The sequence below is a fragment of the Dryobates pubescens genome, chromosome 2 (assembly GCF_014839835.1).
Source record: "Dryobates pubescens isolate bDryPub1 chromosome 2, bDryPub1.pri, whole genome shotgun sequence".
Lineage (NCBI taxonomy): Eukaryota > Metazoa > Chordata > Aves > Piciformes > Picidae > Dryobates > Dryobates pubescens.
This window is the reverse complement of record NC_071613.1, coordinates 44,108,594-44,126,377: the sequence shown is the minus strand read 5'-3', so window position 1 is coordinate 44,126,377 and position 17,784 is coordinate 44,108,594. Positions and strand designations below refer to the sequence as shown.

The window sequence follows — 17,784 nt, the reverse complement described above, 5'->3', positions numbered from 1 at the left end:
ATGGCCCTACATGGAACAGGGTCTTTTCCTGAACAGGTTTGTAGTCCAACTCAAAACATGATAGATGTTGCAGAAAATCAGAGGACTACATGTGCAGTGCCTTAGCTTGTAAGGCAATTGCAGGTATTGGGCATGGGAGAAATACAGGTTTTTAAGAAACAGAGAAGAGTTGGGGAGGATTTGTTTGAGAGGTAGTAGCTGATTGGTCCAGATAGAGATGAATTACACATGGTATTGCCTTCTTTGTGCCTAATTTTTAATTATGTTGTGGACAGTACCCAAATTGAAAGAGCTGGTAAGAAACTCAATCGAGACTTGAATTTCAAGTCCACGGCTGACCCACAGACTTTGCGTGTCCTTGGGCAAAATGCTTTCTCCTTTTTCCTCCTCTCACCGCCTCATCTGTAAAACAGAGATAACACTACTGCTTTTTTCCTAACCTGACTATTTACATAATAAAAGCCTTTTCATGCATGACAGTCTCTTATATATTTGTACAGCATCTAGTATAATGAGGACCTGGATCTTGGGACTACAATACAAACAATACACAACAATTAAGATTATGCATCCACCAAAGATATACATAATGCACCTAATACTGTGGTACCTCAGCAGGGGGACACAACTTTACTGCAGGTGAACTCTACTTCTGAGGCTCCTGCAGTCCCTCCTTTTGTTCTGCTGTCTTGCCTAAGGGAGGCTTGTGGTAGACAGGGGAGTTTTAGGAAAGTTAGGAGTCCTGTGGCTATCTTTTTATGGTCTCCTGCAGATGGAAGGAGTGATGGACCCCAGAGTCCTAGGGGATGTGCCAGGAGCTGGGCAGCATCACGAAAAGATTCCACATTTCTGCATCACCTCTCCTGTGCCCCCATTATTCTCTTGTATCATGGAAGGTTTTCCTTGAGGGCAGCTTGTTCCTCTTTAAAAAGGGATCTAGAAAACCACAGTCTGTAGTGTGTTGTCCATATTGTCAATGAGGATTACTGTGTACCCACTGCAGGCCAGCTAAGCAGAGAGCTGTCCTTTCCCTCTTGGCAATCAAGCCCACACTATTGGAGAGGTCCGAGTGCATTCTGGGGATGCAATAGGAAACACTGGACCTGATCACCCTGTTCCACACTAATGGGGCATCCTCTCGCTATCCATCAGGATTGGAACGTCATTGTTATGCTGCACACTTTCCTAGGAGACATTCTCTCAGGAGTTTAATCTCAACTTGGAGAAAGACAGCACTCCCTACCAGAATTTTTGGGAAGCAGGAAGCTTTTTCCCCATAAGCTGTATGGCCAGAAGATGATGCCAAAATGCTGCTCACTGGAGATCAATCTGTCTCTGCACTTTGATTTCTCCACATGCTGAAAGTAAAAGTGCTTTGCCTGGCCTGAGCTGGTGAGTCTAGGCCTTGAGGCTAGGTTGGCTCTGCAGCTGCTTGACTGAAGAGGAGCAAAAGCACACATAAATTAGGAGCTCTTAAGGCAAATTTCCTCCTTCAGTCCCAGAGGAACTGATGAGGGCACTTAATGTTTGCAGCAGTAGGCCAGCCCGTCTCCATAGCCAGGTGATGTTTTTTGAGTGCTTCCCCTTGCATGGTATTGGCTTTTATATTAATTTAATTGTGCAGCATTGCACTGGCTAAAAAAACACAGACAAAACCCTAGTTTCACCACCCTCCCTTTCTCTTCAGAAGTTTTAACAAACAAAAAAGAAGCATGATGGTACCTGGATTACTAATAATTCATAGTTATGAACTGATTATTTAGTTCCATGTACTGTGCAAGGAAGATTGCACTGTGTGGTGGCTATTATTTTATGGGAATTGAGAGGAGGTATCAGGTGTCTGTTACAAATGTTAGGCACAAAATTAAACACCCACACATACCGAAAGGGCCATCAACACGACAGGAAGAATTGTTCATTTTGCAAGCAGAAACATGACAAAGCAGAGGAGTGACAAATGCTTTAGATATATCCAGAGTTCCATTTTAATGCATGGGATAAGGACCTCTTTCTCCATGTAGAGAGTCCCAACTTCTGCAGTTTCTTACTTCTCCGTAATTTAGCTGAGCACATATTTGGCATTTGGAGTGTGACGGATTTACACATTTGCTACCAAATGAGCTGCAAGAGCTAATCAGCTCACACAGAATTGCACATATTAATGAAGAAGGCTCTTCTGCATGCCTGCAATGTAGACACCCACTTAACTGGGGCACCAGAGACTCATTTGAAAAGATTTTGTTCACGTAGAAGCTTTCTTCCTATGATGAATGCTTGCAGCGAATCGTGTGTTGTAGAGAGGGAGGGAGCAGTATCTGCAAAATCTGACTAAATGGCTCTCATTACTGAGTGATGGAAGAGCAGTAGGAAAGATAATTTATTAGTGGCTCAGAGCTAATGAGAATAATTAGCACTATGATGCTTTCGAAGCAAACACGGAATAACTGTTCCTTAAGGAGCATTAGAGTGGTGAGTGCTCTGGGCACCAGGACAGAGAAATTCCATGAGCAGGACTCTTGCAAATCAAGAACCAGGTCTGGCAGCTGGGTAGAAACACTCAGACATCCTTCTGGCTTTCATTATGGGCCAGCATTGGAGCTGTGATTCCATACGTTTTGGGCTAACACACCATCTTTTTTTCTAGCCTCAAAACCAGCTGCACCAGGCTAATGAACACAGCTTAGCTTAACTCAGAAACCACAGCCTGGAAATTGCTGCCTTAGATACTGAGTTTTTGTTTGATTTTTTTATTTTTATTTTTTCCCCAACATTGCATCACACAGTGCCTGCCAAAACCTTGGCAAGAGTGCTTCACAGGGAGTATTGCAGCAGCGCTGGTCAGTCAGGCGTTCCAGGAGTCCCGGTTGCCAGCAGATAAAAATGGAGTAATTTTCTTTGTAGATACCCCCAGATATGCTTCTTCCTTAATCAGAAAATAAAGGCAGGATGCACAGAGAAATCATAGCATCTTGTCACCAGCAGCCAAAGAAAGTAACAGGAGAAATGTTGGGTTCCAATCAGTTCCAGCACAGAGCAGTTATGTACACAACCGGATCAACTGGAGGGCTGCACACCCGCAGTTCCAGTGGGGCCATGGTGCACGCAGGCTGCCAAAGGCAAAGGAATAGCCAGAGTTTGGCCCTGATGCTCAGCACCTGCTGATAAAAGCTCATTTCACCCCTCTCAGTTTTCAGAATTTACTCCTGCAGTCCCAGTGCACCATTACAGACCCAATCATACTAAAGTAAGCCTACGAAATTAAAATGAGGTGCACATGGACAACAGTCCCTGCTCCCCTGAGAGCTGTTTTGAGTGAAGGGCTTGTTTCATAGTTTATAAAATGCAAGTTGGCAGGAGTTTAGTATTATGCTAGGAAATCCATATAGGAAACATTTCTTTCTTGTCATACAGCACTACAAAAAATACAGAGAGTGATTTTGCTTTTCAGTTTTCAAAAAGAAAACAGACTAAGAAAATACCTGTAGGCTAACTTGCCAGGTCTTGACTTTCCTTTCGAAAAGCAATTGGCCTCCAAAAATCACCCATGAAGCAATTCCATCTGAAACAAGGTTCTGTCTGAAGCATTCACTTAGAGCTTACTCATAATGGGAGTTGCATCTGCATTTCTACTCCCAAACTGAACGCTTTAAGCAAAATTCGGAGAGCTAATCTGGTCAGAAAAATTCTCAAGACTGTTTCACCCAACTGCAGCTAGCTGGGAGAGGTTTGGGGGTCAATGGGGCTACCAAAACCAGAATGCAATGGTGTGGGGAGAGGAAAGAGGAAATGGCACTTTGCTCTTTCTTTTCTTGATTCAGATTGGAAAGCAAGTCTCTTCCAGTCTCTCCTGTAGGAGCTGCTCTAGTCTGAACAAATATGGACCTTAGTTATTGTGTCAGAGGTAGATGGATAACTCCTTTACAACTGTAGCAAAATTATCCTCTCTGGTTGCAGGGGACTGGCATATAAACTTTTTCAAACTTGGGACTTCCATTTGGGTCTCCCATATCCCAGAGCATTCAGTCTCCTGGGATCTTGTCCAGGCTCTCTTTCCCTTTCTTTTGGTAGATGAAACAAATCCAGCAGTTCAGACTCTTTTCATTAGATTTACTATCCAGCTGCTACTAGTCTGCCCAAAACACTTAGTTCTGCTACCCTTTGTCTGCTGGCCCAACAGGACCAAGAGAGACCTGTGAGGTATTTATGTTAAGCCAATGCTGAGGAACAAAGTAATACACAATCCTTATTTAGCCTCTGCTGTGTACGCTTTACCCTTCCTCAGCAGGACTTAATCTGCTTAGCATTAATGGTGTAGCTGATAGCCGGGACCTCTGAATCACACCTTAAAAGGGCTGAAAGACCAAACCCATAATTGCAAGAGCAGAATCTCTGATTCACTATAACCCACTTGTTATCAGCAATTAAGTTTCCTCCTGATAAATGATTCATGATTTGAAACTCCAGATTACTGTGGCAGAAATTCCTGTGTGGTTATGAATTCCTGGGCTATGCCTCTACTATTAAAGGCAGGAAAGTCTGAATGTGTGAAATGCCCCACAAAATAAGAGCTCTTGCATATAAGATATTCTTCATTCATAGTTTGTAGAACAAAAAATAAATAAATCTGAAAAGCATTTCAACTTGACTGGTACAAATATAAACATCAACTGAGCTGGGTAGCAAATATAAGCACCAGTTTCTGCTTTAGTGGAGGCAACAGAATTACAACAGTGTAACTGAGATCCAGACCTGGTCTACTAATTAAAAAGGCTTAGAAGAAAAGCTCCAAGTTAACGGTACACTCTAGTTCACAGTAACTAAGGCTTTTGTCAGCAATTTGATGTAATTGTTTATGGTGTTCAAAACTGTCTTTCCCAAAAACCATTCAGACTATAAACCAGATGAATCATGACCCTGTAAACAGAAGGTAAATTATTCTCAAATATTTTATATTTGTGCATTAACACATGATTAGCCAAGAAAAAAAAAAATGAATGCCCAAATCCAAGAAGTAACTGACAAAAGACTGAAGGGAAAAATGAGAATTCTTAATTTTGATTTTATTATGGTGTAACCAGCTGTAAGGAATTACTGGTCTGAAGCACAGTGTGCAATTGTCCTATCCTAAACATTTACCAAAGGCTGTAATTCAGAGTGATCCTGACAAGTGATGTCACCGTTGGCAAGCTATGATTTTTTTCCCCCCTTTGAAGTCTCAGATATTCACACAGATATAGGCACTGCCTAGGCACAGAAATGCTCAAGCATTTCTGAAGACGATTTCTTTAATGGTAGTTGCTTTGACTCTGAGATCAAGAAAAATGCAGCAAGTTCTGGACTGGTCATACTTGATAGTTTGCTGGTAAGCAAAAGAATTCCTGTTTCAAATCAAGTGGCATCAATATATATCCTTTCCCAACCACAGGGCAGAATGTCTGCTACTCATGCACGGAGAGCTTGAAAGAAGTGCTGTGATCTTATGGAAAACCACTAAACATAACACAAAGTAGCTATGCTAACAGAAAATAAAAAACCCAACATAGTAAGAGACTTAAACTACTTTCACACTAGAATATTATGTAGTACCAAGCAGATGATTTTTTGAGTGAAGAGACTCATCAGGTGCCTAATAAGAGAAGATACTTGGCAGAGCTCCATCGCTGTTCGAATTGATGTCATGGTTAACAAGCTGGCTACCATACAAGGCCAATCAGGCTACCAGTATTCCAGATTACTCACTAATGGCTTCAGCAGCTAGTGCCAAACATACAGTGCCATTAATTGGGCAAGAGAGAAGAGGGGCAAAATCCCAAGAAAGGATGTAAGGTGCCATTCACCTCCTGAACAGCACAGCACAGAACTACCCATTAGCACAGTCTTCACTGAGGATCCAAATCAGAAAAAGAAAATGAGATGGGCAGCTGAGGAGCAAGAGGAAGATTTCAGACCCAAGGCACAGGTTCTCTGTCAGAAGCCATTTTGTCCACTTGGTGAGTGCCAAGGCAGATGGAGGCCAACCCTCACACTGGCAAACACCCCGCTGTACTGCCCAGCACACCTGGGCACCAGGCTGTCCTGGAAAACAGGTGGTGGGCACCCATCCTGTGTGTGCTGGCTCTTCCTAAACCACCACCATGGTCATTCACCCAGCGGTGAAGAAGCTGAGCAAGGCTATTAACGAAGAAAATACTTGTCTTCTTTAAAATTTATTTTTAGTTCAAAGTGAATCACAACTTCCTGCCCCTCCCTCTCCCTTCCTGTGAAGACATAGTAACTCCAGATCAATGTCTTTAAGTATCAAGAGTATAACACATTTCAGCTGTTGCCAACACAGGTTTTACAGTGATGACTTTGCCAGAGATTGTTTACGCAACTCCTTAAAGAGCAAAAAGAAAAAATCCCACATACAAATGCAGATAAAACTTTTGGACCATAACCACATTGATATACATAATTACTGCATTATGAAAAGTATTGTGCATTTATCAAAACAGTTGAACTAACACTTTCCAATACATTTGATACGGCCCAATCACAATTTGAAGGGAGAGTGCACACCCCAAAAGGGTAACTGCATACCCTGGCAAGATAATCACTCCTGCCATAACTTACAGACGCATTTGACAGTATTTGACAGAAAAGGAGAGTTTAGATTCAATTTTACCCATGCTCTCTTCATGTTTGATACTTGGCTTACTTCACTCAATACATTCTATAATGTTATGTAAACAGTCCTGATTTAAAGACCAGAGAGATAAAATGAAGTCAACAGATCTGGACTGGTCAATATTAATGTCTTCATTGACTCAGATATCTTATTTATCCCTGAGCACCTTAAAATTGTTCCCCCAACTCTCACTGAAGAACATTTAACTAGTTCACAAGAATGTAAAACTGCAATTGGGTAAGTCTGTGTCTTACAAGTTTCCCATTTTCCTTCACTGATTAAAAAACAACAACCCACAAACAACCAACCCCAAACAACCAAAACAAACAAAGCCCCGAGTCCCCTCCCCATTGTTTTTCACATGTACTGCAATACTTAACAAAAAAAAAAGAAAAGAAAAGAAAATCACTCTATCAAACAACATCACCTACAGACACGCTACAGACTACAAAAATATTGCATAGGAGTGTCAGTGGGCATCGTCTCACAACATGAGAGAAAATGCTAGGTTTTCTTTAAAACATTATGGCAACTTTCTAATTTATTTTCCTTTTAAAAATCAAGTGGTTTCACTTTATTTCAAAATTGTAGAAAATGGCCATGGCTGTTTATAAAAAAAAAAGTCTCTGTCTTGAGAATATGTGAAGTCTCAGGTGCAGTAACAAAAGACCTGGAACCGTTCACAGTGCAGCGGAAAGCTTCTTTTGAGGCAGAAACTACAATTCATCCTTCTTCTTTCCTACTCTTTCATGGTCTCTTTCTCTCAGGGTTCGCATGAAAGTGGTGAATCCAGACTCCTAGTTTTGAAGAAAGAAGAGTATGAGTCATGTTTTTACAAACCAGTCAAAACAATACATCAAGAACACTTTTCGTTTCTGTATTCCACAACAGATAAGGAGCAGTTATTGCTTACGCAGTGTCACACTGCACAGTGCTCTGGTCCAACGTTACTCCTCTGCAATGCAAAGTGAAAATATCTATGCAGATTCTACATGTCAGGCTTTGAAGAGATGGAACTGTGATGGGTTACACCCATCCTGAAAGCAGGTTGGGGGGAGGCTTGTGAGAGCCTTGCTCTCCCTGGAGGGCTTTTTCCCCCTAGGGAACTGAGTTAGTCTGTTCCACTCCCCCTCCCTGTCCAGCAAGCCTGTAAAATGGAAGACACTGCAGCCATTTGCTCTCTTTGGCTTCTCCTTGCCTGGACAAGAGAACTGTTGCTGGCTTCATTCTTCTCTGCCACATGGTCAGGCCTGGTCCTCCTCCCTGCTACATCCACGCCTTTCCAAAGGACTCCAAAGGACTGGTTTTGTATACGTATTTTCCCCATCCATCCTTGTTCCTTACCCTTGTGAACCCTTCCTGTTACTGGGTTTTTTTATATATATATATAAATATATATGTGTGTGTGTATATATATATTTTTTTTGAAGAAAATTTTTACCTCTCCACTTCCAAACCAACTCCAAATTATTTCTCAGTGGATTTGCTCCTTCAATTTCTTTTTTTTTGTTTCTCTTGATCAGGAAAGAGGGGGGGGGGAGCAGGGAAGGGATTCTCAGCCTTGGCCCCCATCTGAGCTCTTAAATCCCAGGTACGGCTCAAACCACCACAGGGACACAGAACAAAAGGCCCTAAAACTCACAGGACAAGGTAAAATCTGTTCCTAGAAGTGCCATTGATGCCTTTTAGTCAAAACCACTCATTTTCAAGCCACATTTGTATGCTACTACCTCATTTTGAAAACAGTCAGTAGATCATCTGTTTGCTATGCACACATTTGCCACTGTTCTTAATCCCAGTTTTGCTCATCATCTTCCTCATTTCCCACACATTCAGATGATGGAAATTACATTTTTTTCAAGTTAGTATCACAATTGTTGTCAGCATCAAACCTGGATGCCGATCTGTATGTTCCAGCAACTTATAATTCCTGATTATCTAAAGCTGTTGGATGCCAGCAATTTCCTTTTGCAAGGAAAACTCTGAACACAACTTGCATGTATATCAAAAGGCTCAGATAGGTGGAGGCTTGAACACCTGTGTCTGAATACACTATTGGTACACCAACACTACAGTTTTCTAGGCAAGTAACACTGATCCCACCCAATGTGACCATTTTTACTTTCAAGCGATCCTGAAACACACTTGTCAAAAATGGTGCTGAGGACAAAAAATACAAAGAGGTAGAGAACAAACAAACAACCAACAAGTTTTTTCAAGTCAAACTGTTACTTCAAAACAAAGACAACACTACAAAACCAAACCTCAGAGCTGAGAAGCTTTTGAGAAGGCTGAAGAACAAAGCAGTCTTCTAAAATGATTCACTATTCTACTAAAAAAAAAATGAAGTGACAAGTTTTGGCCCTACGTCATCTGGAGATATCTGGCAATCAACAGCCCCCATGAAAGGATCCCAGTTTTCAAAGTCTGGAAGTCACATAAAATATACTGGGGTCAGTAGGTGTCCTGATTCTTCCTTGCTCAAGCTGCTTGGGATGAAATGCCTTAAACCCTCTATTTTGTAATTGCAATTCCCTTGGAGGTGTGAAGGACCTCTTACAAGCTACTACCGGGCTCATGCTCTTCCCCACAGCCAGTACTCTGGTGTGAGGTGGCAAGGAGCTGAGAGCTCCTCCTCTACTAGTCATGTCTCCTGCTGCAGCATGTCATATTGCCCCCATGGCAGCTGACACTGCCTATCATCTTCCCTGCCCATGTGAAATTGATGATACATCAGCTCCACCAGAGTGGACAGCGACTGATTTAGTGCCAGAATTTGGACCAGAAAACCGTTTCCCTGGCTCCAAATAATCTCTCCTGAAATTTCTTTTGCAAAGTAGGTGTTGGTGAGATAAGGCAATTCACAAAGTGTTGCCATTCTGACAGCAAGTCCTTCAAAAGTGCAATGCCTTATTACTGTAACAGATATGTGAACAGACCTGCAAATTCTATGGAAGATACTGAGTTAAGTGCTGCCTCCAGCATTACTGTGATAGGAGATAACAAAACCTAATTTGGTGTTGCACAAGCAGAACACCACAGACCTCAGAAGAGGTGGAGGAAGAACACAGTTGCCAGCAGAAGAGAGATTGCAATGTTCTTGTTGGGTAATTTAATTCTACCCAAGAAAGGGTTGGCTGCACACAGGGGATTAGTCAGTCCACTTTCCAGCACAGGCATAATCATCTCCCAACTGCTGTGGCCTCAGAGCACTCCTGTCTTGCTAAATTCTTTTTGTCAGCCATCACAGATCCTTCATTTCACATATAATTTCTATAGGAATGGATTAGAAATACAAAAATTGTGTGTGAAATTTTCCTTAATTGTTTGCTACTGCACCCACCTTTACTCTTAAGAAGAGGTCCACAACTGGAGCTAAACACTATCTGTAACAACACCTTGATCAGCACCATAAAATGGTAATTACTGGGGCCCTAATGCTGGAAAAAACTAAGAGGTTAAGCTCCATGAAGATATCCTTAAGATTCTAACTGACTAAAAACCTCAGAATTTGGTTTTTGTGGTCATATTTCTCTATAATTAGGTGAGCTGTAATAGCAGCAATAACTTTCAGGCAAGGCTCTTTCATCAAAGTCACTGGACAGATTGTAGACCCCAAGTTGTTCTTGCAGGCCCTAGTGCCTCCAGGCAATCAATCACTGCTGAGGGGTAATGTCCCTCTAGGAGGTTATGACAAAGAATACACACAAATAATTCAATTGCTCTCTTACTTTCAGGCGATCTACAACCAGGGAAGGCATTATGCCATTTCTGCCCCTTGTACTCATAGCATATAATTAGTTGGCCACAGAAGGACAAAAGAATGAAACTTCAGCCCATGGGCTAGATGGTACAATTGGTCTCTCCATCCTGAGCTCCAGAACTGAATCAGATTTAGGAAGAATGAGATATTTAGTTTCCCTCAGTCTCCAAAGGACAGCTTTGTCCTTGCTATAAAACCAACAGCCTGTCTCCATTTGGCAGCCTGGTGGACCCATAACATGTTTGCAGTGTATCTTTGATCCAGAACTTACAGGAGTAAGGTCTGTATTTTCTGGCATTTCTGCATGTAGCAGCAGGCCATGCAATAAACCCTTCACTTCCACTCAGTTCAAATTCACTTGCAGACTTCAGCTTAAAGAATATACAATAAAGCATTACCAAATCTACTCCTTTTTCCTCTTCTCACATTCCTAAAATAGACCAAGCATGTTCCTAATGCAGAGATGTAGAGGGGTGCAGTGCACAGTGACTCATCCATGTAAGACCGTAACAGAAGCAGTTAAACGTCCTTTCAGCATCATGAAAAGCTACCCTGCAGTTTCCATGTAAAAGGCAGAAAAAGGCAGAGGAGACCTTCCTCCCTGTGTCAGGTGATGGCTCTTGCTTTCACTTACCCCTCTTTCTCCAGTATATTTCTCTACAAATTTTCCATAGTTGTAGTAATTGAAGGTGGGGTAGCCATCAACTCCCTCCTGCTTACACAGGTCATGATTCTGTTCTTTGGCACAGTCCACTGCAGCGTAGGCAATCTGAAATGCAAGAGACCAGCATGAGGCAGGAGAAGGCAAAGCAAGACTCTACGGTTATGCTGCTGCAGCTTAGACTGAACACTAAGAGCAACCCAATTCTTCTGCCAAAAATGAAACAGCTTTTTAAATGTCTCAGCTGCGGAGGAAGATCAGATGGTGATCATCAGGTGAAGGCGCAGAAATGGAGGAGCAGAAGCCTGCTCCCTCCCAATGAAATGCTGCACTACTTGTACAGCACCTGGACTACACAGCTGCAAGGTGTGTTCAACTCGCAGAGCTCTCAGAAAATCACCCTCCTAACCTCCTGGTTGAGCACTGCTTTAGACTCCAAACAGGAAGCCCAGGGGCTGTCTTTGTAACACCAAATCCAAACACAGCAGTCACAGCTCTGTCACACTACAGTATTTTTCTTGCACTTTGGTTTAAAGTAATGAACCACTTTAAAAGTGATGAACCGTGATCAAGGGTGACTTTGATAACTGTAACAACCCACCAAACCCAATCTCCTTCCTGCGGCATGGCTAATGCTTGGCAAAGTACCTCTTCTGGAGTCATGTCTGGCACTTATGCAGGCTATTAACAAATTTGTGATTTTGAACCCAAACAGCTTTGGTGAACTCCATTCTGTTCTCCCAAGGTCAAACAAGGATGAGAGAGAGGCCATTAACAAACATGTAATGCTTGCAGTTTGGGTTTGTGTTTCCTTTCCTGTCTTTTTTCATTCTATTCTTTGAGGTAAGGACTGCATGTTATGTGCAGCCACTAGCAAAGTGGGCTTTAATTCCTTACAAAACCTCTAGATGCTACTGTCACACAAACTAACCCTGAGGAGGAAACAGCCTGCCACCCTCTCAGCCCAGTTGGCAGCAGGACAACACCCTCCATCCCTTCCTGCTTCAGCACAGGCAAAGGGAGGAAGCCGAATCTCAGTCTTAGAGCATCAGCTCAGCTAACCCCAGTTTAGAGCATTTGACATTTGAAACCTGATTCTGTGAAGTATTGAGGAGGGGCTGCACATAACATTTCTGATGTTGAATCAAAATGCAATTCATTGGCTTCTACTTAAAGCATCCATGCCCTCTGCTGTGATTTCACACTGACTGTTCCTGTGAGTGGCAGTTCTGGCTCTGAAAGCACGCTGCTGCTTATCCAGGCTTGCCTTCACAGCCCTGTACAAGAGCAACCAGGTTCAAGTAAAAGCTATGTACAAAACCAAACAAATTAGAGGAATGATTTTTGCAGTTGTGGGCAAGTGCTAATTTCATAGCAGACATCTTTAACTTGAAATTTCCGTTCCTCAAGCCTCCTTCAAACAATCTGCATGGCTTTAGGGTTGCAGTTGAACTGTCCTTCCTTAATTAAAACATCACTTAATAATCCAAAATGCCCTCCAGTTTCATGGTGACACTGTCAAAATGAAAAACCTGATCTCATTATCCTAGCAGTAATTAAAGAGATTGGCAAAACCAACTTCAGTTAATTTGCTTGGTTTGTTTTGGCTTTGAAAAACCTGACAAGACAACTCAAAGATCTCACTTGGGTCTGTACTCAGATGGAAAGCACTATATAAAGTCAGCAGTGTTCCTACCTTGAATGTTCAGTTTCTGTTTTCCCATTTTAGACATCAATAAGGCTATTACAGAAACAGGACAGTTGAGAGCTGTTAAAAACATGCATGACCAAACTTTTTTCAGTTTTGTAAACAGAAAGAACTCCTGCTCAATTCAGGGCCGGTTAAAACAAAAGGATAGGAACAAAACACTGCAAAAGGGTTTTCCAACCTTAGCAGCCAGCCAGAATTAAGAGCCTTGTTGGCCACTTCTGTGTAAAGGAAAACTTACAATGGAGACAAACATTTATTTAGTGTCACAGTATTAATGTAGAAGGAATACTGAAGTTCTGGTTCCCTGAAAACAGGAAAAATAAATAGAACTGTTTTTTCCCCTTGCTGCTCCAAATACCATGCAAAGAGAGATTACATCCAGGAAGGGGAAGGAGTACATGTATTCATCCAGACCTTAGTAGCTAGTCTGAGCCATGAAACTCTTGTGACCAATGACCTATCCATTCTTACTGCCTTGAAGATTAAAACAATTAGTTTTTAGTACATTGGAAGGAAGAGAAGCTCTCTTCATCTGTACCTCTTTGGGAACATCTAGACTGGCTTTGGTTGCAGCAACAAGTGATAGGATGAGAAGAAATGGCCCCAAGTTGCACATGGGGAGGTTTAAGTTGGATATTTGATGAAACTTTTTCACTGAAAGGTTTATCAAACACTGGTTGAATCCCCATCCCCAGAGGAGTCGTGGTGCAAAGGGACATGATTTAGCACCGGACCTGGTAGAGTTAAGTAACAGTTGGACTTGATCTTAAAGACCTTTTTCAACCAAAGAGGACTTCTGATTTACAAAAGGCTTTTGTGAGAACAGCACCAGTGAGGTGACAGTGCAGTAGACACGTGAAATTCTGGAAGTCACTCTTAGCCCTGCTCAGAACATCTTGCTGCCTGGAAAAAAAATAAATACTGTTGACTGATGGACTATAAGGAGGTGGCTTCTGGAAGAAAGGCTTAGCAGCCTGCTTGAGATACAGCTCTCCTATACAGCACATGAAAATCTAAGCTGGTCCATTTGTAGTACACTGAAATAATGCACAAAGACCCCAGTCTAAGAGCATAATGCTGTGCAACAGGTCTGATGGCAAGGGACGTGTACATCTGGAGTAGTGTTTGGAGGACATGCCCATGGTCTGTTATTCTCTGACGTGCTCCTGATGCAAGTTCCCACAGTCCCACAGACTCACCACTGCTCCTGAAATGTTATTGTGAGTCCAGCTCTTCAGAGTATACATTCCTGTTTGGTTATTTTTGCAGTCAGTGAGAGAAAAGAAAAGGCAATTTTCAAAACCCTTGTAGCTCATACAGGCCTGAGCAAAATTTCATAGGGAGACATCTAATTCCCAAGACTGTATCCGAGGCTGCATTTCAAATGCCTGCTGCCAACAGTGGCTGAGTAAGAGTACTTAGGAGAGCCTGAGTGATTACTTTAGAGTGGAAATGTTAAGGCAGCCTAAATATAGAGGTTGCTACCATCTCTATGCACTCATTACCATAGAATCACATTCCTAATTGTCTTGCCTGTCTCACAGCAGAAGATCAAATATAGTGCACTGCAAGAAGAGACAAGTAATCCTGAAAAACACCTGTAGCAAAACACACTTTTGGACTAAGGACCAATTCCAGTCTCAGTTCTATCAATTCCAGACAGCTGAACTCTAAGACATTACAGAATCTCAGCAAACAGCACCCATGCCTTTTGCTTCGTTCAGTTTGTGTTTTCATGCATTGAGAATACTAAACTCCATTTCTGGTAGAGAAGTTTCCTGCAGCAGGTTGAAGTTAGGGTGAATTATTTCATGACAATACCTAAAGGCTGCACACAAAAAGTTGCAGCCCACAAAAAGAAAACCATTGCTTGAGTCCTGTCTCAAGCGGGCAATGATACATGGCAGGGAGGTTTTCCTCTCATTCTCAAACTTCTTGGCAACTATCAGTTTTTCTGCATTGCTAAAGAAGGAAAATGAGTCAGGAAAAATAAGAACCCAGAAAACTTTGACCAAAATATGGTTGAAGAATTCTGGAGAATATTATTTTCAGAAATGATCTTCATATTCAACTACTAGCTAGATGTTACACAGAAGATCACGAGAAAGCATAGGTTAGCTTTGTCTTGTAAGAACACTAACTGCATCTGACCAGAAATTTCAGATTAAGCATGAGACATCCCTGATATGCATCCAGAAACCAAGACCCTTTGGAATCAACTCTCATGAATTCCTTCTCATCAAGTCAGAAGAGACCTTCTGAAAAATCTGTGAGAGCAAGAAATTAGGGAGTAACACAGTGTAACAGCTTTCAGAAGACAAGATTGATTTTAGGGAGATTTTGATTGTTAGGGCTAAAATTTAATTTCTTGAGCTTTCTTAACTTACTTCTAACCAGACAGAAAAATCCACTGGAAAAAAAAACCCAAGACATTTCAGGAAGAAAAAGGTTTAAGTGCTCCATGTGCAATATGCATAAAACTTCACAAAGCTCCGCTGCCTTAAAGAATAGAGGAGTATAGTATAGAATAGTATAGTATAGAATTAATCAGGTTGGAGCTTCATCAAGTCCAACCTATCACCCAACACCATCTTATCAACTAAACCATGGCACCAAGTGCCTCATCCAGTCTCCTCTTAAACACCTCCAGCGATGGGGTTTGCAGCACAAGCCCTATGAGGAGAGGGTGAGGGAGCTGGGGTTGCTTAGCCTAGAGGAAGCTCAGAGGAGACCTTATTGCTGTCTACAACTACCTGAAGGGAGGTTGGAGCCAGGTGGGGATTGGTCTCTTCTCCCAAGCAACCAGCACCAGAACAAGAGGACACAGTCTCAAGCTGTTCCAGGGGAGGTTTAGGCTGGATGTTAGTAAGAAGTTCTTCACAGAAAGAGTGATTGGCCACTGGAATGGGCTGCCCAGGAAGGTGGTGGATTCACCACCACTGGAGGTGTTCAAGAAGAGACTGGATATTACAGTATCACAGTATCACCAAGGCTGGAAGAGACCTCAAAGATCATCAAGTCCAACCTGTCACCACAGACCTCATGACTAGACCATGGCACCAAGCGCCACGTCCAATCTCCCCTTGAACACCTCCAGGGACAGTGACTCCACCACCTCCCTGGGCAGCCCATTCCAATGAACAATGACTCTCTCCCTGAAGAACTTTCTCCTCACCTCGAGCCTAAACTTCCCCTGGTGCAGCTTGAGACTGTGTCCCCTTGTTCTGGTGTTGGTTGCTAGAGAGAAGAGACCAACCCCTTCCTGGCTACAACCACCTTTCAGGTAGTTCTAGAGAGCAATGAGGTCGCCCCTGAGCCTCCTCTTCTCCAGGCCTTACTTCTTTTACCGTATGTTAGAAAGAAAGAAAAGTACTTGCAATATCATCTAATCATATATCTGGAGTCCAACAGAACTGTAAAACAACTTTTTGCTCTAGAGGGAATCTGCAGGTAAGGAACTCAATTCCATGCAGTTGTTCAAACAGATGTATAGAAAATGGAAAGTGGGATCTCTTGACCTTCTGGGTAACTCCTCCTTTCTCTTCTTAAACCTCTTTCATTTTAACAGTTTGTCTCTCAGTCACCATATGCTGATTATAGTAAATGTATCTACTGCGATCCTAGATGCTCTCCTGTTAAATTATGTACTGCCACACACTCTTTTATTGATTCAAGGAAATAAATCTCTGCTGGAGCTAATATTGACTTTTGTTACAAAAATGGAAGTGAATAACTAACTGAATATTGATTTGAGAGAAGAATGATACATGATAAAAAAAAGTAAAATTACAGCATAGAAAAGAATGTTTCCAAGCAACATCTTAGAAGTATTGCCAATTCCAGACAACAATTACCTGATTATTAGGGGGAAAAGCCTGGTTTTGCCAAATGCCTTAAAAGTACCTATGCATAAGAGAGATGAGCATCTTCCTCTATGATTAACCTATAGATTTCTATTACCTGTTCTGGATCCTAACAGCAGTTAGAAGCGGGCCTGCTAAAGCTTGCTGCAATTCAGCTACTGTTCTCAAAGTGAACAGCCTTGCAAAATGAAGATTCATGGCTCTGATGTGCCACAGCAGCATTATCATAGGTACAATGCATCAGGTGCTGTCAGAGCAGGCCTGTTTGCAAAGGGAAGAACCATTGCAGGCACCACGATGCACAGTGCTAACATCACCATATTTAATGAGTCTAATTAAAAAGAAATTCAACTCATGCTTTTAAAACAAATAGGGATCAAATTCTTGGCTAAACAAACTCATTTGGGTATCTCTGTACAGTGATTTGGTTGGTATAATGATTTTATACCACAGTTCTCAATACACACTGGGGATTCACGTGTTTCACTGATGTCTTACAGCCCCCCAACTCACCCCATTAGCTGCACCCTCTCCAGCAGAATCTGTCACAGCTGTTTCTGTACAAACTCACTAGAACCCAGCGGCAGTGCTCTTTTTTAGGTCAGTGCATTTGTACAGCAACAGCTTTTTGTGAAAATGAAGAGGACTTGGTCAAACAGCAGCTCCTTTGGGGGAGTTTCAGATATTTGTTACTGAGAGGCTTTGAGGACTCAAGAGCTTTCCTTCAGCAAATCCAAGCTGGAGCATCACAAATCAGCTCCTTCAAGATGAACTTTAGGATCAGCCAAAAGGCAGAATGCAGATTTTTTTAAGATTTAGCTGGTGCCCTTTCGAGAGTCTCTGGAGTAGTTAGTGAACATGCCTTCCTGCTCTTCAATCTGTTCAGCAAAGTGGCAATTCTCACATTTACATTTTCTGATGTACACTGGCCATTGCCAAAACTTGAGCTGTGGAGCACAGGCCAAAGGCTTTCCCCTGGCAGCTGTCTGCAAAGACCACAGCACCCCAAGACAAGAATGCTCCAGATGGCTTTTTTATTATTCTTTTTTTCTTGTTTCTTGTTTTGGTTTGGGGTTTTTTTCCTTCTTTTTAAATACATCACTGGAGTAGTCTCTCCAG

General features: G+C 42.1%; 1 protein-coding gene across 1 annotated transcript in view; it reads right to left on the bottom strand.

Annotated features, from left to right (window-relative positions):
- Positions 1–7,061: 7,061 nt before the first annotated feature.
- Positions 7,062–17,784, bottom strand: part of PDIA5 (protein disulfide isomerase family A member 5) — a 103,310-nt gene continuing 92,587 nt past the window's right edge. The window contains exons 16-17 of the mRNA XM_054176345.1: positions 11,065–11,199; positions 7,062–7,464 (exon numbers count right to left, since the gene is read on the bottom strand). Of these exons, the coding sequence (XP_054032320.1) occupies positions 7,384–7,464; positions 11,065–11,199 (216 nt within the window). The 3' untranslated portion in view covers positions 7,062–7,383. The remainder of the gene's footprint in view (positions 7,465–11,064; positions 11,200–17,784) is intronic.